The sequence below is a fragment of the Heteronotia binoei genome, chromosome 1 (genome assembly GCF_032191835.1).
Source record: "Heteronotia binoei isolate CCM8104 ecotype False Entrance Well chromosome 1, APGP_CSIRO_Hbin_v1, whole genome shotgun sequence".
Classification (NCBI taxonomy): domain Eukaryota; kingdom Metazoa; phylum Chordata; class Lepidosauria; order Squamata; family Gekkonidae; genus Heteronotia; species Heteronotia binoei.
In genome coordinates this window covers 218,992,724-219,015,563 of record NC_083223.1, presented here as the reverse complement: position 1 = coordinate 219,015,563, position 22,840 = coordinate 218,992,724, and the positions used below count along the sequence as shown (strand labels likewise).

The window sequence follows — 22,840 nt, the reverse complement described above, 5'->3', positions numbered from 1 at the left end:
TAGCAAAGGGCAATGTTTATTCATGGAGTAATTATTTGCAATAACAAACAGTTTGAGAAAAATGCCTGGCTTGTGCAAATGGAATGGTAATGTTTTTAACTGTATTTCTTCATATCTTGTTTTCTGATACTTTTCACTTGGATAATGCAGTTGAGTATGACTGAATGTGACATTAGAAACAACCTTTTTTGGGGTGGGGGGTGGGGAGAGAATGTAATGAATTGGGCTTCAAATTCATTTGTGTGTCAGTACAGTTTTTTAAGCTTGTCAAGAACTGCCAAAGAATAGTAAATGGTAATCTTGAAGTTGGTCAGCAATGAGAAATCTTCTAAGGTAGGGGATCAGACTGCCAGGTTTAAAACTGGCCTAGAATGTAGATGGATGCCCACTCTCACATAAATATTTTTTCTACATGCATATAAATATATTCTCTCTGTCTTACATAAACACATATACATGCCTTTGGTAGGCAATTCAACAAATTACCAAGTCTTCTGCACAACTGAAGCTGAAAAATATTCTGATGTAAACATTTAAAGTTAATAAAGACAGAGTTGCAAAACCTGTTTACATGATACTTTTCTCACAATTGGTGGCAACAGGCTTGAGCGTAATATATAAGTTTAAAATAAATTGTTGACAACATAGTACATTCCTCTCAATGAAGTACATTTCCTCTCAATTGATAGTTCTTCCTACAAATTTCATATTTTAATGAACAATTGAGATAGCTAATAACAGCAACTGAAATTGACTGGGTTCTGAAGGATGAAATTCTCACTTAGAATCATAGACTTGGAAGGGACCCCCAGGGTCATCTAGTCTAATCCTCTGCACAATATAGGAATTTCACAAGAACTTCCCCCAGAGTTCACAGGGTCAGCATTGCCTCCGTTTAAAACCCTCCGAGGAAGGAGAGCCCACCACCTCCCAAGGAAGCCTGTTCTATTGAGGAACCACTCTGTTAGGAAGTTCTTCCTAATGTTGAGCCAGAAACTCACACACATTAAATCCAGAGAGGAGGCATGGCTAGGTCATGCCAAATCTCCCATGTGATCACACCCTATGAGTGCCAAAACATGGGAGAGAGCCATGGAAGAACCATTATCAGAACTATCTATCTATCTATCTATCTATCTATCTATCTATCTATCTATCTATCTATCTATCTATCTATCTATCTATCTATCTATCTATCTATCTATCTATCCCGCCCTCCCTCCCTCCCTCCCTGCCGGAGCAGGCTCTGAAGCTGCTATTTATTTACTTCATTTATACCTCACCCTTCTCCCCAATGGGGTCTCAAAGTCACATACAACACTTTCCCCTTCTTATAGTATCCTCATGACAATCTTGTGAGGTAAGTTAGGTTGACAGTGGGTGCTTTCACACAGTAATTGTTTGCAAGTAAAAATCCAGTTGTGAAGCACATTATTTAGTGTATGTGAATGCACTCAGTGTGTGACTGGCCCAAGCTCACCCAGCAAGCTTCAGTGGCAGTGGGCTTCAATTCTTCATTTCCTGGATTGTAGTCCAGCACCCTAAACTCTATACCACACAGGGGATAGCTTTACTGGGAAAATGAAGCAGCTCATCTGTCTTTTCCCTCCAGTGAGGCCAACTACAGCTTTGTGTAGAGGGTGGAATTTAGGAAATACTATGGTGAAGGGGAATGGTTAAATACCTCTCAAGAGCTGCTGTTATGATCTATTTAGCAGTCCCCAGATGTTGCTTGCTATTAAAATTAATTCAGAATATCAGGAAATCCAAAGGCAGATCTCTCACATAATACTTGCTTTGTCCCCACTATCTTTCTAGGACAAATTATTGTGGCAGTTTCTTTATATCTATAGAATTAGTATAATTTTTTAAATCATATAAGCTAATTTGAAACCATCCTTTATCAGGACTTGTCTAAGAGAAACACTGGCCGTTTTCCCACTGACCTTACTCCGGAGCAACGTCCCTCTTCACCGCGCAGCGTCTGCGCGGATTTCCCACCAATTGCTGCGCACAACCAGGAAGATCCGTGGCTTTTGCGTCGCAGATGTAAACTGGTTTTTAGCGGTTTCCATTTGCAACGCAAAAGGTCGGGAACTTCCTGGTTCCTCGGAGCAGCCTCGGAGCAGTTGGTGGGAAATCCGCGCAGACGCTGCACGGTGAAGAGGGATGTCGCTCCGAGGTAAGCTCAGTGGGAAAACGGCCACTGTTATATATAATATAAGGGTCAAAATAGACAGACATTGATTATCCATGCCTCTTCCCCCAAATCTGTTGATGAAATCAGCCTTGGAAGTTTATGATGAAAAACAAGAATGGCAAAAAGAGAACCTGCTTAAATCATTTGCTTCAATTTCCAATAATATGGAATATTTCCAAATAGCAACATTCACTGTTGTGTACATGAATGGTACCTGAGGATAAAGATAAGAAGCTGACAGGATTGTGTGTATTATTAGCCCACTGGCACAGGATCTCTAGGCCAGTGTTAGCATTAGCATAGAGCTATAAGAGGTGCCTTGCAAGTTCAGACCAGTGATCCAAGTCCAGCAGACTTATGCAAGTGCATCACAATATAGACTACTGTATAATTCAGCTGTCTCTTCTCAGACTTAGATTGTATTGAGTTTAGGGAAAGACAAGGCAAAGTCTCTGAACTATTAAGGGCCAGAAAGCAAAGAATCTTCTAGAATGCTCAGGCTAATAAGCAAGACGGATTTGCAAGGTTTTAGGTATTGTGAACTAGCAACTGACCTGCTCTAATAATCATGTGTTGTCAAGTCATAATTGACTGGAGAAGGCAATGGCAAATTACCCTATAAAAGTCTGCCACTAGAACGTCCTGATAGGACGTCATCCCATGGGTTGGTAAAGATCCAGTGCTTGCACAGGGGACTAACTTTACCTTTTAACCCCAGGATGATGGGGTTTTCAAGGTAAGAGATGAGCAGAGGTGGTTTGCCATTGCCTTCCTTTGAATAGTAACCCCAGTCTCCCCATCCAAGTACTAACTGTGGCCAGCCCTTCTTCCAAGCTTTGATGAGAGTAGGCTAGTCAGACCTATTCAGGATGCTCTTGGTAAAAAAACACCGAGATTTCTGCCAGTTCACTTAACTGGCCAGAGTTCCACAGTGGTGTACAGTATGAATCCCTCTGTAACTTTCCTTGGGTTGCTAAATCAAGACCTGTAGTTGGCTTAAGATTGGCAAAAGGTTTTCAAGTGCTGGCCCATCATATCAACTGCTGTCATAAAGGAATAGTTTTTGGTGGCCTCCAGATAACAGCATTAATATTTTAATAAGGCCTCTATATACTAAGCTCTTCTTTGGGTGCTCCAGTACAGTCAACAGCATTGCCAAGGATAGAATTTATTTATCCAGGTAGCTGTATCTTAAAGGCACAGTGTCATTTACTTTTTACTCATTTAATTGCAAAAAGAAATTGGACAATAAGTTGGTCTGTGATTAGGATCAAACAAATGACTTAAATACTTAAGAACAGAGGCAGTGAGTTGCATAATGAGAACTTTTTTCTTTGCTGTGTATCGTCTTAATCCTTTCAAGCAACCAGCTAAAAATAAAGTTACCTGGAAAAAAACCCACATGATGAAAGATGATGAAAGGATGGTATGGCGGTAGGAAATTCTAGCCCGTTCAAGTGTGATGGTTGAATGCTTAAAAAATAAGACCAGCATGTCCTCAGAGGCCAAATTTATCTATAGACATATTGTTGTTACATTTTACACTCAGATCTGTTGAAAAGGTTAATTTGACTTATCAAACAACCCATTGCTTGTTTTGTTCAGGAGCTTTGGGTACGTGCATAGATGAAATGTCAAATGAGCGTACCTTGCAAACTAATGGAAGACTAATGATGAGGACTCATAATGCAAAGCAGATCAGTGGCTGGGCTTTACAAGCATGATTTTCTAAGGAGGACAGGAGGATCCAGATTTTTGCCTCTTACCTTCTCATTATAACAAGAAGAAAAGTGATGAAAACAGATCGATTTCTACTGCTTAGGAACTTAAAAGAAAAGCTGTGTCACAGTCAATGATGTTAAGAACTAGGCTGCACAATATGAGTGTGAATCATTGGTGATCTTACTTCATATAAGAAAATGGAGGAGAGTTGCCAAAAGGGAAGCCATCAGAATCTATACAGTGGCCAGCCACAACTCTTCAAGCCTTTGAGGAAACTGACTAAGTAGATCTGTCCTAAAATGATCTCTGCGGAAACTATATCTAATATATATGCTGTCTACATCCACACAGATCATAGCTCTGAAATATATAGCAATGTACTTACTTACATAAACGCATACAAAGGAAAATCTGTACCTATACACCACCGCTCAACACAGCTTCATGCTTCTTTCACTTAAACACAAACTGAAGGAACTACTATTGTGATTAGAAGTCATTAAAAACATTTCCTGCATTCTATCATCAAGCAGCTTGCTTTGTTCCTATGGCACACCATACTCTAGGTAGGTGTAACAGCAGAGGGAAAAAAAGAGTCAGAAATACCTTCAGATCCAACACAGTTCACTGCTTTACAGAATCCCTGTAGCTTAACCCCCCCCCCCAAAAAAAAGTCTTATTTTTTCTTTCATGTCACAATTATAATCAACTATAATCGGATGGTTTTGAATATAAATAAAGGAAACCTCTTCTAGAGCACTGCCTTTCAGGCTACCTTTTTTTGCCAATATAGGTAGCTGTGTTAGTCTATCTGTAACAGTAGAAAAGAGTAAAAGTCCAGTAGTTCCTTAAAGACCAGGGCTTTTTTTTTAGCAGGAACAGACAGGAATGCAGTTCCAGATGGCTTGACATAAGGGGGTGTGGTCTAATATGCAAATGAGTCCTTGCCAAGCTTTTTCTACAAAAAAAGCCCTGTTAAAGACTAACAAAATTTGCGAATTTCACGAGTCACTGCTTTTTCAGATATCTGTACGTGACTCATGAAAGTGCATCCCCTACCACATATTTCTTTGCAAGGATCCTCTTCTTATACCTCTCTGGTGCCTTTCCCATGACAAAATAATTAATGTTAAGTAAGAGGACAGTATACTGATACCAACTGCAATCTTTTGTGGTGCTTCTGGGGCAGCCAGCATAGAGTTTGTCAAAAAGTCAGCACTGGAGCCTTTACCTTTTATCTGCAATGTCTATTTTTTGTCTATTTATTTCTCCATGTATACTTTGAGCACAGAGGAGAGGCAGACAGACAGCAGCAGCATTCAAAGCAAGCTTTGCCAATACAGAAATAAGCCTGGCCTGGGGCACTCCCTCTCTCCCTTCCTTGAGCATAGCTAAGAAATGTAATGTTTCCAAGGTAACCCCCCAGTTTGTGATTTCATCCTAATCATGAACCACAGTTTAGTCTCTTCAGGATGAAATAAAAATATGCAGTCCTGGTTTGGAGGGTGGAAGAACATGTTTTGTAATTTGGATGAAAAAAAATTATTTGCAATGAAAGTGGAAACACTTTGTTTCCTAGCTGTATGCAAGGGAGAATCAAAAAGTAAGCTACTAAGGGCTGGTAGTAAATACTGCTAAAAAGTGGCCAGAGTGGCACCCCCTCATCTTCTGCTTTGAACTTTCTTAAGAGAGACAGTGCTGGTAAGAATATTTACTTTCCCCCCTATCACCAAGACATCCTATTTAGTGAAATAAAATAATCATAAAGATTCATGACAGAAAAAAGGAAATTTTTCTTTACTCAATTAATTATAGAATTTACTGCCATTGGATATAGTGACAATCATGACCACAAATGACTTTAAAAGGGGAATCAGAGAGATTCCTGAATGGAGGGTCCATCCATGGTTATTAACCATGATGGCTCCAGGATACCTCCATATTCAGAAGCAGAAAAGCTCTAAATATCAATGTCAGGAGGCAACATCAGGCCTCTATGCCCTGTTTATGGGCTCTCCAAGGCAACTACTTGGCCACTTAGGGAATCAGGGTGCTTGACTAAAGAGTTCCACTGCTTTGATCCAGCACAGCTCTCCTTTGGTTCTTAATGTACATGTAAACACTTGTAATTTATAAGGATATCAAGTAACTGAATAAGTATTCTTTTGCAAATGTTCATAAGTGATTAGATGGTCTTGCATTTCAACTCACATGCAGACCACTGCTGTTTTGTATGAATTACAGAAAGCTGAGTGGTTTTGGCATGGTTCCACAATTTTCCTGTAGAATGCAAAGGAAGAAATGAGAGACAAAGATAGAGAAAAAACTAGGATTGTTTACCACTGAGCCTTGAGTCAAATCTGAAGAGATTTGTTAATAGTTTGATAAATGTGGCTATCTTGTGGTAACTATCCAGAATACCTCAAGAAAGGATGTTCATGCCAGTTGTTCTAGACAATCAAAAGAAAACTCTGCAAGGTTGGTTGGGTGCAAACCCAAAGAGTTTACTAAATTATCTGTGAAAGGGGTTTATGTTTCCATAATCACTAAATTGTCAGCCAATGGCACCCTGCCAAGTGGAATTCTTTCCCCCCCACACACACACAGAATTCAGGGTGGTTACATAGAAGAGCATGCAATGTTTATGCATCTATATTATATCTCAAATCATGCTGTATGATCTGTTAACTGCACTGCACATTACCATCAAAAAGCAATTGATATGTTATCATATTATTATGCCTCTAGTGAAATTAACCTTTGTTATAAAAATTTAGCAAGTTCTTATGATGGAGAATGAGTAATGTTATGTTGATGTTCCAGATGCATGTCTATTTCCTACCCTAGAACTGTTGGTCTGTAAGAAGCAGGAGAAATGCTGTCAGATAACTTAGATGAAGACAAAAGCAATAGACTGGGATATCTTTTCACCAAGGAACCCACAGAAAAACCCAAACTCGAAGAAAAGCAGTAGGGAAAAAGATATCTCACAGTACAGTTATATGTCTTTGTAACATTAGTAGAGCAGCCCTTTTTCTTGGTCCTCTGCCATTTGCATGTGTGAAAAATCCAAGATCACAATGCCAAGAAGAACTAAGCTGCAGAATTCAAAAATTCCCGTTATTTGATGGGTATCTCACTGCTATTTCATAATCCCAGCACCTATTTCTTTGCTCAGCTGTACTCTCAAGAGAATCCTTGGTAGACAAGAAGCAAGCATAACAATAATTGCTACTCCCTGTTCACTCATTTCTACTGATGAAAGATGATCTTTCAGAAGACTTTTTATTGGGAATTCTTTCTATGGGCATATTTATGAAAATGTCTGCGACACAACCATAGACGTTTATGTTACTTGTAGAGCATAAAAATAATGAACCAGTGCAGCAAATATGCAGTGCCCTAACAAAATGTTGACTTACATGGACTGCTGGGAGGAAAATTTAAATTTCTTCCACTAGAGAGTTCCAATCACAGAGGTTAATGAACCTAGACTTGTTTTTCCCCACCTTTGGGGGAAAAAATCATATGCTTGTGATTTGGGAAACACAAGGACACTGATATACTAAAAAAGTTTTCTAACTGTACAAGAGCCCTTTTCAGTATATGGAACCAAACTCAAATTAAATTCACTTGGTACAATTTTTGTAATTGTGCTTAAGAGTAATCATGTGCATCTTCCATGCAAAGTGTCTTTACCAATATATTAGGCTTCTTAACACTTGCGTTATACAAGTTTACCCATTATTTTGTGTTTTAAGAACATAAGAGAAGCCATGTTGGATCAGACCAATGGCCCATCCAGTCCAACACTCTGTGTCACACAGTGGCCAAATATATATAGATACACACACACACACAAACAAACACTGTGGCTAATAGCCACTGATGGACCTCTGCTCCATATTTTTATCCAATCCCCTCTTGAAGCTGGCTATGCTTGTAGCCGCCACCACCTCCTGTGGCAGCGAATTCCACATGTTAATCACCCTTTGGGTGAAGAAGTACTTCCTTTTATCCGTTTTAACCTGACTGCTCAGCAATTTCATCAAATGCCCACGAGTTCTTGTATTGTGAGAAAGGGAGAAAAGGACTTCTTCTCTACTTTCTCCATCCCATGCATTATCTTGTAAACCTCTATCATGTCACCCCACAGGCAATGTTTCTCCAAGCTAAAGAGCCCCAAGCGTTTGAACCTTTCTCCATAGGGAAAGTGTTCCAACCCTTTAATCATTCTAGATGCCCTTTTCTGGACTTTCTCCAATGTTATAATATCCTTTTTGAGGTGCGGCGACCAGAACTGCACACAGTACTCCAAATGAGACCGCACCATCGATTTATACAGGGGCATTATGATACTGGCTGATTTGTTATCAATTCCCTTCCTAATAATTCCCAGCATGGCGTTGGCCTTTTTTATTGCAATCGCACACTGTCTTGACATTTTCAGTGAGTTATCTACCACAACCCCAAGATCTCTCTCTTGGTCATTCTCTGCCAGTTCACACCCCATCAACTTGTATTTGTTTTAGGTATTGGCTGTTATGTGTTGTTCCACTTTTGTCCCTGCATCAAACATTACACTAGCAACAGCTACAGAATTCTTAAAAGATTGATTTCAAAGGAAGAGAAGAAGAAAGGGCCAGCACTGGATCACCCTGCTTAAAAAAACTCTTCTGACGTGGTAGCAGTCAGGTGAGTTATTGTAATTTGAAGCTATGGCATCCCCTTATCATGTATTCTTTGTTTAACTGAGCATGGAAAAGAAATGCTGGTTTTGGGGTCTCTTCATAATGGCAAACTTCCTGGATTGAGTTGTTAAGAGATTCTGATGAATATTAATGTGCTTATGGTGATTTGACTAGATGGTATGCCAGTTGCACACAATGGCTTGTATCCTATCACTCTGCTCAGCAAAACTGGAAGCCTTCCCCCAGCTTAACGAGACTTCCAGTGTAAATGGTTCTTCCTCTGGTGGATCAGCCACATGTTGAGGAAGGTTATTTAGACTGGAGGAAGGCTTAAGATTTTGCTGAGGAGAGGGGCAGAATACAGGTCATTGTGAGATCTAGATAATCCACTAGATAATGCTAGGGGTCATCAGAAGACAGAGGAAACAAAAAGGCAGAGAGGCACTCTTGACAATCCCATGGATACAGTAATTGATCCTTCCATACTCTGCTCTTGCTCTGGATTAGCAAATGGGCGGTGGGGAGAGTTGGCTCTGAGGATGTCAGTTGATGGCACCTGATCTTGGGGTCAAACTGTGGAAAAAGGATCAGAAGACCTTAACCACTGTAAACAGTGCATTTACTAGCATCTTTAATTATGTATTTACCTGATATCACAGGACTTCAAATGGCAATTTTATGGTCTGATGGCTGAAGAGCAGCAAGGGAAAATTCTGTGGTCTAACGGATGACTAATGATTTTTAAAATATTCCAAACATATTCTGCACTAATAGTCCTGGAACTGCTCAGGAGTCTTGGCAAGGAAAGCTAACATACACTAAAAGGACTAAGTACATAGTTACTTAAAACAACTTGGGCTAATGTGCTGAGAGTTTTTAAACACCTAAGTCTCTACTGTTATCACAATAATTCACTTCTACAATGTAACATCATATAACAGAGCATTCATAAGGTGGATCTTGCTGTACTTTGGGGAGTGGCTGGAGAACTCCCAGCAGCTACTTAATGGAGTCAAAAGGACATGCTGCAATCACATTCTGCCTCTCAACTTGGTTCCTGCCTGGGGTGGACAGGGACATAAGACAAGGGTTTTTCTGACCTCCATGGCTTTCCTAGGGACTCAGGATAAAACAGTGCCAAGGGGGATAGTAGAAGGAAGGCAAGGGGACATGGGTGTTGATGATGAGGAAGAAGGCAGTTTGCCAGAGGGTAATTTATTTGATTCAGAAATTCTTATGTGCTGTGTTACCCATTTTTCATTAACAATTCTCTATACTACACAAGGTTCCTGGGTGCGGTATGATTTGAACTGGAAACCCAAATGCTCCACCACAAAATTTTACTGAATGTTGAACTTCTTGGAAAGTTTACCTTTGGAACAATTTTTCGTAGCAATAATCAGAGGTTGTTTTGTAGAAAAATAGGTGGTGGAGCTCATCCAGGGATTGTTATATAGATGCACCTACTATTCAATGGACAAGGTGGGGAGGAGGAGGGGGAACTGTCAGAAAGGTTCAGGAGCTGTGCTCCTGTGAGCTCCTGCTGAATTCAAGGCCTGGCAATAATATATTTTATTTGTTTAAAAATAAGAAAAGCCATGTTGGATCAGGCCAATGACCCATCCAGTCCAGCACTCTGTGTCACACAGTGGCCAATATATATACACACACACACAGTGGCTAATAGCCACTGATGGACCTCTGCTCCATATTTTTATCCAATATTTTTGTTCTGCTTTTTGGCTTCTTAAGACCTGGGCAAACAATAATACTTAAGACAGTGGTACACCCCACAACTCATGGTGAGCCACATTTGCAATTACCACCAATCCAGATGGCCATATTTACTTCCATCCATGGCAGAAGGTCTGCACCACTGGGCAACATGTAGCTTATCCATAACTTTGGTGGTGGCTATTTTCAGGGTGGGAACCACCTTGCCAACCATAAGCCCCACCAGGCAAGGGGCCTGCCCACTTTCCTGAACCAGGGTACTAATTACAAGAAATTAGCAATTACCACAATAATTCAAATGAGAAAGAATCAAAAGCAACTAACAGCAACTACACAGTGCAGTTTGAACTCAAGTATCAGTTCATTCCAATAGACTCTGGACAGCATCTGGACCAGCTGTCTGAAACCCAGAAGAGATGGAGCAAGATGAGTCTCACTGGGAACAGAGTTCTGCTCACAGTGCCACTGTTGAGAATGACCTGCCTGTGTAATCATCTTTCAGGCCTCCATCAGTAAGGGAATGGACCTCTCCTGGTGATCAAAGTTATGTTTGTAAGTTCACATGACAGGAGGTGGTCTGCTACTAGGCCATTTAGGGATTTAAAGACTGAAGCCAGAACTTTGAATTGGAAACCAACACAGTTATGTCAATTTATAAGTTACCTGCCTCCAGTTTGTTGGGAACTATGTATTTTGGTTAAAATTTTCTAAAATCTTGTAAAGAACATATCACTAGGTCCCAAGGTAGTGTTTTTTTTCTCATTTGGCTCTCAGAACTACAATCAGTTCTGTAGGGCTTGCAAAACCGCCCTCTTCCAACTAGCCTTTTAAGATGAAACCTAGAAACAATATCAAACCATTTTGTACAAACTGAGACTGTAGCACCGTTAAGCTATACTGTTTTTAGATTAATTATTTTAATGTTTAAATTATATATTGTATTAATTGTATTATCTTGTTTATTGACTGCACTATCTTGTTTTATTGTCATAACATGATATTTCTATCATGCCTTTGTAAGCCGCCCTGAGCCTGCCTTGGCGGGGAGGGCGGGATATAAATAAAAATTATTTATTATTATTATTATTATTATTATTATTATTATTATTATTATTATTATTATTATATGTACTTGTTTTATTGTGAGGAAAACCCCCCTCACAGAACATCGTAATTACCAGCCTGGTTGCCAGAGCAACTGGAGAAGTGACTTGCACACGTCTGGCCAGAGAGTGTGAGCACACCTATCCAGGGGCAAAAGGGACTTATGCAGTACAAGCAGCCATAACGCTACAAAGGCACTCTAGACTGGTACAAGAGTGCCCACCAGGAGAACGGAAGACTTCCCGTCGTTCCGTATGACTTCTATCCAAGCTATGGGACGGAAGAGACTGCACTGCCAGGAGCTATCCAGGTGAATGGTTTTGAAGTTCTGACCATGGAATCCACTGTGGAGGGCTAACACCACATGCAGCCATCTTCCTACCAGGCTTGACTCCATTCCAGCGAAGCGGACGGCTCACGTACACACCAGATGTCACCTATGCCTGCAAGCAACCTACCCCACCCCAGGAGTGGTTAATAGACCAACTGCCACTGTCTTTGTCCAACGGAACTCAAGACAAAGACTAGTGCCAAGGAGAAGACAGAAGAAGAGGAAGATCATCTTCAGCCAGAGCCAAGTTCCTTTGTACAAACTGGTCATGATTTGACTCCCTATTGTCACCCTTTTAGATAAGTCTAATAGTCCTAAGTATCTCCCCACCCAAGTAATCTCTCTATTCTTCTTCCCAACTGCCATTTTGGAGCCTCCCCTTGGTCCATTTCAACCTGAAAGTTCACTCAGGTATCCAGGATCCAAGCCAGTCCATTGGTCAAGAGCAAGCACCCAATTAGGTGCCACCAATGAACTTTCTATTGATTGTCACAGTAGTCCAGCCCTTATGGTCACTGTGAAACCTCCCCTTTTCATGAGGTCATGCACCAGCTGACCACCTTCCTCCTCCCTCGTACCTCCCATCCCCTAAGGGCTCAAGTAAGTCCTTATAATCTGTGGACTAGCTACCCATAGGTGTGCTTCTATCAGTATCCCAATTTCGCTGCATAGATCCATCCCCGATTCCTGATCAGTTTCAGGTCCCTTCTCCCACTTACTTGCTCGTCACCATTAGAGCCTTCCCTGAAGACTATGATCAGTAAATATCGCCCTGTTTGTCTACCCATATGTTCCCCTATCTCTCTATCTATTTTTCTTAGGACTGTGTGTATGATTTTATGAGTATTTTCTCTTGTACGGAAGCCTATATTTTTCTTAATAAATTTTAATGTGTTTTACTTAATCAGAGTCCGTAACATTTTTAAGCATTACTTTTCTGGATGTGGAATCCTGTATACACAGGTAAAAAGATCCTGAGTGAGCCAGGTGCCCACCTGACAATTCCCCAACCTCGTTTTGAGGGCATTTTGGCTTACATTATGGACAAGGGGATATCTCTATTTCTCCTGTTTAATGTTGTGAAAAGAAATCATATGCATGCATGTGTGCGCGCACACACACACATCTACATGATGCTAAAAGATAAAAAAGGCTTTTGTAGATTTAACAATCAAATAATCTAAAAGCATTTAAAACAGAAGACAAAAGATAAATATTGTTTCCACACTTCCTTTCAGAAGAATTATTTTGCTGTCATTATCTGACAGAAAGCTTTGGTCCCCTTCCTACAAACCCTACAGGAAAAAGGCTGCCCTCTCAGGAATGTAAACTTGGCATGCTTCTTGGCAGTCTCCTACTGTCTCTCTCATTCTTATTTAACAAAAGCCCCGCACTACTATCCTAATGTTAAGGTCAAGGCTCTCCTTACGTGATGCAATTTCTTACAGGTAATGTTAAAAGAGAAAAATTCTTGCATCAGCATGAGTGAAAATAGGTATTTCTTTCTTTCTGGCAGGCATTTTTCAAAGTATAACAGAGAGGTAGTTCAGGATGCTAGCAGCTGTGAACTGAGAAGTCAACTGAACCCAGCAGCATAATGGAGGGGTCACAGTGTCTGACCAGGATCAGGGAGGATGTGGTTGAAACCCCACACTACAAGGAACCCCAACTGGTAACCTTGGGCCAGTCAGCATGTCTCAGGATTTTTTGAGGACTGAAGGGGAGAGGAAGAACCATAAATACCACACTGAGCTCCTTGGAGAAAGGAAAACTTAATAAATAGTTCAAATTTTGTTTTACTCACAAACTTACTAGGTAAATGTAGCCAAGGCTCCAGCATCCTTTCTGGGCGTGGTACAAACTTGCAACATAAACTCCTTCCTGTGCCCTCCCCCACTCCCTTGAATGTAGGCCACTTCTCTCAACAAATAGCAACATTCTTTATAGGATTGGGGAAAGGACTACTAAGATAATAAATGAAGTGTTCTGCATGACAGATAGGTTGTTTCTATCCAAGGTAACCCCTATCCAAGGTTTCTATCCAAGGTAACTTTATCATTGTTATCTACAATTTTGAAGGATGAAATTATGTGGGAGTTTTGCACTTGTGTAACTTAGGAATTCTGATGTATTGGTGGTGGGTTTGTCAGCAAGGGCTGAGCTGGACGGATGGGCTCTCTCCTAGACTGTTATATATACACAAATATAACTTGTAGGATTAAATGGTGGAGCAGACTAGCAGTAAGTTTAAGACAAGCTGAAGAAAGTCCTTCTTCAAACAGTTCGTAGCAACATGACTTTTTCCATTTGCACAACACCCCCACATATATCAAGAATATCAGAAGACCAGTGTTCTGGATACCTTCTTTGTCAGCAGCAGCACTGGTATCTGTTAGTAGGGCTGCTTTGCTTGGGGAAGCTTGTAGAGCTTAGAGCCCTATTGACCTCTAGGGTGAAGAACAAGGGTTTTCTGCTTTACCAGGCTTTAAGAGTGTGGTGTACTTTCTCTCTTTCTCTTGATGCTGTTTTCATTGGCTATTTGCCAGCAATTTCTGGTTGTTTTCCAGCAATTTCCTAGTAGCTGATTTCTTACCTACACCATGGACGTAACTAATACACTTGCTGCTAGCTAAACAATTGTGGGGAGAAAAAAACTAAGAGTGAGAATGAATGAGAATACCTCAGCTATTTTGCTAGGTTGGTTGAATGGCCACAAAAATCACTGCAGCTACTCAAAAACTGAAGAAGGCCAATACTGTGTAACTGAAGAATGGATAGTTTGAGTTTAGGAAATAGTGCAACTTAGAAAATTAAGTAAATTAGTCTGATTACAAGATGAAAGACAAAGCATTTGCAAGAAAACTGACACTACCTTGAGTTTTCCTGAGAAAGGCAGGCTACAAATATCATTAATAAACTGATTGTATTGATTTTTGGAAGCAGAAATCCAAAAGAAATCCCAAAAATCTTTACAATTTTCTTTGCATCATAAGCCATGGTGTAGTACTTTCTTATGCCAAGTCTGCACACTCTCCTCCTTGCTGTCTAAAACCAGGGGTATCTGGGCTGCTAATCACACACCCTGTCTTCTGTCCTGTATCTCATGATGGTCCCTCCTTTGTCTACATTCTAGTGGCTCTGGAGATGAGGGAGGCGAGGTGGGTGGTGGGACTTTGGTTCTGGGCCATGGGCCTGAGGAGCTGCTATCAGCCTGTAAGTCACTACTTGGCAGGGTTGCAGTAGTTTTCTGTAGTAGTTTCAATCCAGAGATGTGAAACAAGAAATCAATGGCTCATTGACAGAGTTGGAGAAGGTCCCATGTTAAATCACTGGCAGTGCTAGTTACAGAATCTTTGGATGCCCATATCGGAAAGCACTTTTTCAAAGATGCCAAGGGACTACTTCCAGATACCATGACAAACATGGCTTTGTCTACAAGGGGCACAAATTGTTCTTGTGTGCTCACCTACGGGGGCATAGCAAGCTAGAGATTGTCTTTTCACACAAAGTAGTGACCAACATGGACAAATCTCTTTGTTGTAAGGTCTGACTGTGGGCTTTTCTGCACACTCAACTTGCTCCTGATTTTCTTGGCAGTCAATCCACAAACATTGAGATCAATTTAACAACATAAGAAGAGCCCTTCTGGATCAGACCAGTTGTCAATGTTGTTCAGCATTCTGTTGGATGAGACCAGCGGTCAATGTTGTTCAGCCAGTTCCTCTGGAGGGCCAACAACAAGGCATAGAGACCTTCCTCTGATGTTGCCTCCAGGCTCTGGGATTCAGAGTTTGACTGCCTCTAAACATGGAAGTTCCCCTCAGTTACCATAGCTAGTAGCCACTGATAGACTTTTCCTCCATGAGTCAAAGCTGTCTGTTCGTGTGGCCATCACTATAGCCTCTGGCAGCAAATTCCATTTTAATCACTCTCTGTGTAAAGAAGTATTTCCTTTTGTCCATTCTGAACCTACTACCCATCAGTTTCATTGGATGGCCTCAAGTTTTGGGAGAGGGAGAAACATGTCTCTTTGTCAACTCTCTCCACCCCATCCATAATTTTATAAATCTCTATCATGTCCCCCCTTCGTTGTCTTTTTTTTAAACTGAAAAGTCCCAGACTCTTCAGCCTTTCCTCAGTCTTAGTTAGGCAGAGTTCTTCTGCACATCTGTCCTCCTGTATTTTCACAATTTTAGAGTCAGTTTATTTTTTTTCCTGCATGTACCTTAAATAATCAGGATTTTCAAAGTAGGGTGCTGTCATCATTGGTGGTGTCACAGCATACATACACCTTTTTGATTTTTTGTGGATGCTCACACTGATATATCCATTTGCATATTAGACTACACCCCCTGATGCCAAGCCAGTCAGAATTGTGTTCCTGCTCAAAAAAGCCCTATCTATATCCTAGATCAGGGGTGGCCAACAGTAGCTCTCCAGATGTATTGGCCTACAACTTCCATCAGCCCCAGCCATTGGCCATGCTGGCTGGGGCCGATGGGAGTTGTAGGCAAAAAACATCTGGAGAGCTACCCTTGGCCACCCCTGTTCTAGATGCATTTTTTTTTAAAAAAATAAAATAATAATATAGCTTTGTAATGATAGTTTTAGCCAGTTCCCTGAATTCCCAGCTTTTTTTTCATTCTTTTTTTTTTTTTAAGTAAGCCTTGCCCTTTCTCTCATGAAGATATAACAAAAAAGGCATATCTCTGTGAGGGAAGGAAACAGACTTTTTTCTTTAAAGCTGAGAAGTCAGAGAATCTGCCCTGCGGGATCCCTGGCCCTCTGGTGATTCCCTCAATGGCCTGGTTGAGATATGGAACACTCAACTATCTAGAGCCATTGACGAGATCGCACCTCGATGCCCTCTACGGCCTCGAAGTAGGCTGGCTCCGTGGTACACCCCGGAACTGCGTCAGCTGAAACAAGGTCTCAGACAGCTAGAGAGGCAATGGCGATGCACCCGTGACGAAGTGACTAGAACATCTTATAGGGCGTTTATGAGGTCCTATGAGATGGCAATCAAGGCCGCAAAGAAAACATACTTTGCGACCAAGATTGCGTCTGCAAACTCGCGCCCGGCACAATTGTTTAGGATAATTCAGAATTTTAATACATTGCCACAAGGCAAGTCAAATGTTAAGGAATTGGAAATAGGCTCTGAGGCTTTTGTGAATTTTTTTGCAGACAAGGTCCAATCACTCCGCCATGACTGCCCGGCCATATTAGATACAGTGAGCGAACTCGAGGTTCCGTGCGTGTCTTCTAATTTGACCCTGGACTGCTTTGACCCACTCAGCTTGGAGGAGGTTGACAGAATCCTTGCAACTGCACGCCCTACTACATGCGATCTGGACCCATGCCCCTCCTGGTTAATTAAGGCCTGCCGGGAGGAGTTAAGATGTCCTATACGGGACATCATAAATAGATCTCTTTCGGAGCGCTATTTTCCAATGCCCCTGAAGGAGGCAGTGGTCAGCCCTCTCCTGAAAAAGGTTACATCAGATCCGGCCGAATTGGCTCATTACCGGCCGGTCTCAAATTTACCCTTTTTGGGCAAAATTATCGAGAGGGCTGTGGCGTTGCAGTTGAAGAGTTTTCTGGATGACACTTCCACCTTGGATCCATATCAGTCTGGCTTCTGTCTGGGCCACGGGGTGGAGACGGTGTTGGTCGCCCTCATGGATGACATCCGGCGACATCTGGATCGAGGCGGCTCGGCGGTATTGCTGTTGCTAGACCTATCGGCTGCGTTCGATATGGTCGATCATCGGCTGCTGACCCGCCGCCTCGCCGATGCAGGAATTCGGGGGCTAGCCTTACAGTGGCTTTCCTCCTTCCTTGAAGGTCGGGGACAAAGGGTGGCAGTTGGAGGAGAGATGTTCCAGAGACACCTACTTAACTGTGGGGTGCCTCAGGGGGCAGTTCTCTCCCCAATGTTGTTTAATATCTTTATGCGCCCCCTTGCCCAGATTGCCCGGAGACATGGGCTGGGTTGCCATCAGTACGCTGATGACACTCAGCTCTTATCTATTGATGGGCGGCCGGACCGCCGACACCCCTATAAATTTGAACCGGGCGTTTCAGGCCGTGGCAGACTGGATCAGGCTGAGTGGGCTGAAGCTGAACCCAGCGAAGACAGAGGTCCTTTGCGTGGATCGCTGCGGGCTGGGAGGGGAGATCTCCCTACCGGCCTTTGACGGTGCGTCACTGATACCAGTGCGCAGGGTCAAGAGCCTGGGAGTGCTACTGGAGCTCTCCCTGACAATGGAGGCACAGATAGCAGCCACTGCTAAATCTGCCTTCTTCCATCTTAGAAGGGCGAGACAGTTGGCCCCCTTCCTAGAACGTAGCGACCTAGCAACAGTGATCCATGCAATGGTCACCTCGAGATTAGACTACTGTAATGCCCTCTACATGGGGCTGCCCCTGTGCTGAACTCGGAAGTTGCAGTTAGTGCAGAAGGCGGCCAGGCTGCTACTGGGACTACCTCGGTGGAAACACATGCGGCCTGGGCTGAAGGAACTGCACTGGCTTCCAATTATATTCTGAGTTCGCTACAAGGTGCTGGTCATTACCTATAAAGCCCTATATGACCGAGGACCTGCCTACCTTAGGGACCGCCTCTCTCCACATATTCCCCAGAGAGCACTAAGATCTAGCTCCCCAAACCTTTTAAGGATCCCTGGACCAAAGGAGGCCAAACTGAAAGTAACGAGGGAGCAGGCCTTCTCTATAATGGCCCCCCACTGGTGGAATCAACTACCGGAGGAAGTGCGAGTCCTGCGGGACTTTAATCAGTTCCGCAGGGCTTGCAAAACCACCCTCTTTCTGCAAGCTTACAAGGAACCCTGAAAGCGATATCTAGCCATCGGAATACATGTATTGAACATAGCACCTTAATTTATTGTAGTTTTAAATTTTTATGTAACTGTTTTTAAATGTATTTTTAACTGTATTTTAAAATTGTTTTATACAAATCATGGTGTAGACCATGTCCTGTTAGCCGCCCTGAGCCTGCTTCAGCGGGGAGGGCGGGATACAAATAAAATTTATTATTATTATTATTAAACCTATCATTCCAATGCTATATCAATAGTGCCTTTTTACCACTTGTGTCTGGCGGGGGGAGAGGGGGCAGTTTGACAATGATGGCATTGAAAAGCGGGCTGGAGGCATGTTGGAAGGACAAAGAAAATCATCAGAAATATTGCGTATGAGGAAAAAAAGCAAAATCAAAGTAAAAGCTGTTTCAACAGAACTGGAAAAAAATGGAGAGAAAGCAAAGAAATGAAAAAGAAGCAAAAACTAAATGCACAAAAATGTGTGCAGAGATCAGGGGATAAACTGAAGAAGTATATGGCCCGAACAAACTTTAAAAAATGAAGAAAATACTGTCAGAGTTAGACAGTACTGAGCTCGAGGACCAATGGCCTGCAACATTCATCTATGTGCAGGGTGTTGCTCAACTTTCTGTTTCTGAGCAACATCTATTCTTTTGCTTGGAGCAACAAGCACTGTACAGTACAGCATACAAAATGCATGCTATAAACATGAGTGCTTACTGGGGTCCCTGTTCATTGTACATCCCTTGCGTGCTTCCAAACACATGCATTTCTTCTTCCACTTTCCAGCGTCTGCTGCTGTCGTGCATGCAGCCAACCCCTTTTCTGCATAGTGTGAATAGTGCTTTGTGAACACCAGCCTTAAAGTACTTTGTGAAAAAGAAGGGATCCTATGGCCAGCTTTTCTAACTGCAGCTCATTATCTGAACTAGTGAAAAGATGCCAATTTTTTTTAAAGAAAAAGAAAGAGAGGAAGAGTGAAACGACAAGATAAAGGCATTAATAAACACAGAGATAGTAAGTGAAAAATTCTCAAGTCGTTCCTTGTTTCTAATAATAAATATTTATCCCTTGGTGCATTCTTCACAGTGCATAAATGGGTTCCTTTTAGGGGTATGGGGGAAGGTGACAGAAAGATTAGCAATTTAGTTCTGTTATTGTTTGGTTGGGGGATCTGGGGCTTGAAAAAGCCAAGCTCTGCAACAAGGGGCTTCCTGTCAGAGGCTGAGCCTTTGCCCTCGCAGTCAAGAGGAAGGGTACCACGTACAAAAATCTCCCCAAAATGATTATCCAGGCTCTATCAAACTGGAGACAAGTAGGACAAACAAACTCAGGAAGTGGCAGGGAGTCTGAAAATGAGAGGAAATCCATGGCAGAGGGGGAAAACTGAAGAGATTGCACTTAGCTACAACCAAAGTCAGCTCTGGGTCACAGTGTGCCAAGCTTTTAAAAAAAGCTTTACTTGTCTTATAATACAAAACTGGCATCCACAGCTGGCGACAGTTGCAGAGACTATTCAGATGTTAACATTCGGAATGATAAACAGCCTCCCCCCAGTGCAAAAAGTTCTATGGAAGCAACCAGAAACAAACAGCCAATCTGGTTGCTAAGAGACAGAGGATTTCAGCCAAAATCAAAGCAAGAGCCTCTGGAATTCTTTATTTCAAACCCCAAAAGAAAGTACCTGTAGATGACGCCATGCTGATGGAGAAACATGAGTGCTGATGTGACTTCTGCTGCATAGAAGCGGGAACGAGGCTCATCAAACTTGCGCGAGCGTTGAATCTGAAACATTAGGTCTCCTCCATTGACATACTCCATGACGAAAAAGAGGCGGTCCTGAAATCCATGAAAATGATGCTATTTAGCTGATTTCTTTCAGATGGACAAAGGCTCACTGTATATGTATGGCACATTAAGAAACAAGGATTTGTATCCAGAGACAGAAGAAACAAAAACAGCAGTTTCAGAACAAGAGAAAGCTGACCAATGAAAGCATGAGTTTTTATCAGATGTTGAATGGCAAATTGTGAAAACTTAGAATCATTCAAAGACTTTGGGACATTACAGGCATTTGTGTAAAATTTCCACATTTTAACTTTTCAAGAAAATATTTACTAGGAGTATAATCCACCAGGAATTTTTTGTATAAGTGTCTTGAAATCACACAAAGGTTCTCCCCATCAAAGCAAGTCACTGATATAATAAAGGTGCCATTAAAAGTTCACACGCGACTGTAGACCTGTCCTCATCTGCAGATTTTCCAGGATACAGACAGTGGTGGTTCCAAGGACCACTACAATTACTGGGCATGAGGAGTCCTCTTGAAATCCCCCTACCTTTGTGGTGAGGACTTCATGTTAAGCAGATACAGAGTCGACTGAAGTTGAATCCAACGAAGACGGAGGTTCTCTGATCCACAGTGGCCCAGGAAGGGAGTTCCCCTTGCTGGCTTTTGATGGGGTGCCACTAATTTCGGCCCCGAAGGTCAAGAGCCTGGGAGAGCTCCCGGAGTCCTCCTTGTCTATGGAGGCCCAGGTAGCAACCACTGTCAAGTCCGCCTTTTCCATCTGTGGCAGGTACGACAGTTGGCCCCTTTTCTGGAGCACTGCAACTTAGCAATGGTGATCCATGCTACGGTCACCTCAAGAATAGACTACTGTAATGCCCTCTACATGGAGCTGCCCTTGACTCTGACTCGGAGACTACAGCTAGTGCAGAATGCTGCAGCATGGTTGTTAATGGGACTCCCGAGATGGGAGCACCAGTGCTGAAAGAGCTGTACAGGCTGCCATTGTGTTCTATTTCAAAGTGCTGGTATTGACCTTTAATGCCCTATATGGCCAAGGATCTGTCTATCTAAGGGACTGCCTTTCCCCATATGTTCCCCAGAGAGCACTGCATTCAGCAACTAAAAATCTATTGTCCATCCCTGGACCAAGGGAGGCCAGACTGGGCGTTACACGGGTCAGGGCCTTCTCAGTGGCTGCACAAATGCTGTGGAATGCACTCTCTGAGGCCATAAGAGCTCTGCGGGATCTCTCCCAATTCTGCAGAGCTTGTAAAACTGAACTTTTTAAACAGACCTATAACAACTAGGGGAGAAGGCTGCCGCTTTTATGCTACTGGGCAACTCCACTAGAAGGACCACCAACAGATAAATTGTATACTATGTATAGCACCATACTTTGTTTTAAATTATAATTGACTATAAACTGTATAATATGTATAGCACCAATACTTTGTTTTAAATTATAATTGACTGTCTTGTTGTTTTATATTTAAAATTGAGATGTTGGTTTTTATATGATTGTTAGCCGCCATGAGTCCGTTTGGAATGGGTGGGATATAAATGGAAAGTAAATAAATTGGGAGGGACGGGACGGTGGCTCAGTGGTAGAGCATCTGCTTGGGAAGCAGAAGGTCCCAGGTTCAATCCCTGGCATCTCCAAAAAAGGGTCCAGGCAAATAGGTGTGAAAAACCTCAGCTTGAGACCCTGGAGAGCTGCTGCCAGTCTGAGAAGACAATACTGACTTTGATGGACCGAGGGTCTGATTCAGTATAAGGCAGCTTCATATGTTCAAATAAATAAAATACTGTAATGTATGAGGGAGTGGGGGGGGGCTTGAACTAGGGACCTAACAGCCAAATTCAGATACTTTACTCTTTGCCACCATGACCATGCTCACCTGGCCTGTGCTGCTCTGAGGTACCATCAAAGCAGCTAGCCAGAGTACGTGCTACCACTCTTAGTTCAATGGTTAGTCTGGGACACAAGAATGGCTAACAGGGTTTCACCTGATTTGTATAACCTCCCACCCCCATCCGCCTTTCTCAATGTATGCAGTTCATTGCTTGAGACCCACCTGATCTGCCACTGTATGTATTTGCTTACTTTTTGCATGCCTGCTTTCCACTGAACTGTCAACCCTGACAGGAGCTGAACAGTTACCATGGGCCAAATTTGTTTCCCTGCCAAAACACCCATATCCCAGCGGATTTACACAGCAGTGATATGTAAGCAGTCTTATTTGGCACATGGCATTAATAATTCAGCCTGATGGATGAATATAGCATTAACAGAATTCTAAATGACTGCCACATGCCCTAAAGGCCCTCCGTATCAGCCCTACACTGGGCTGAATAGTGATCCTCCTTTGCACTACAGTCAGTATTTTACTTCCTGGATCAGGTAACCCATCAAAGAGGATG

General features: G+C 42.3%; 1 protein-coding gene across 1 annotated transcript in view; it reads right to left on the bottom strand.

Annotated features, from left to right (window-relative positions):
- Positions 1-22,840, bottom strand: part of PRKCE (protein kinase C epsilon) — a 563,878-nt gene that overhangs the window by 30,319 nt on the left and 510,719 nt on the right. Inside the window, exon 11 of the mRNA XM_060247704.1 lies at positions 20,312-20,466. Within this exon, the coding sequence (XP_060103687.1) occupies positions 20,312-20,466 (155 nt within the window). The remainder of the gene's footprint in view (positions 1-20,311; positions 20,467-22,840) is intronic.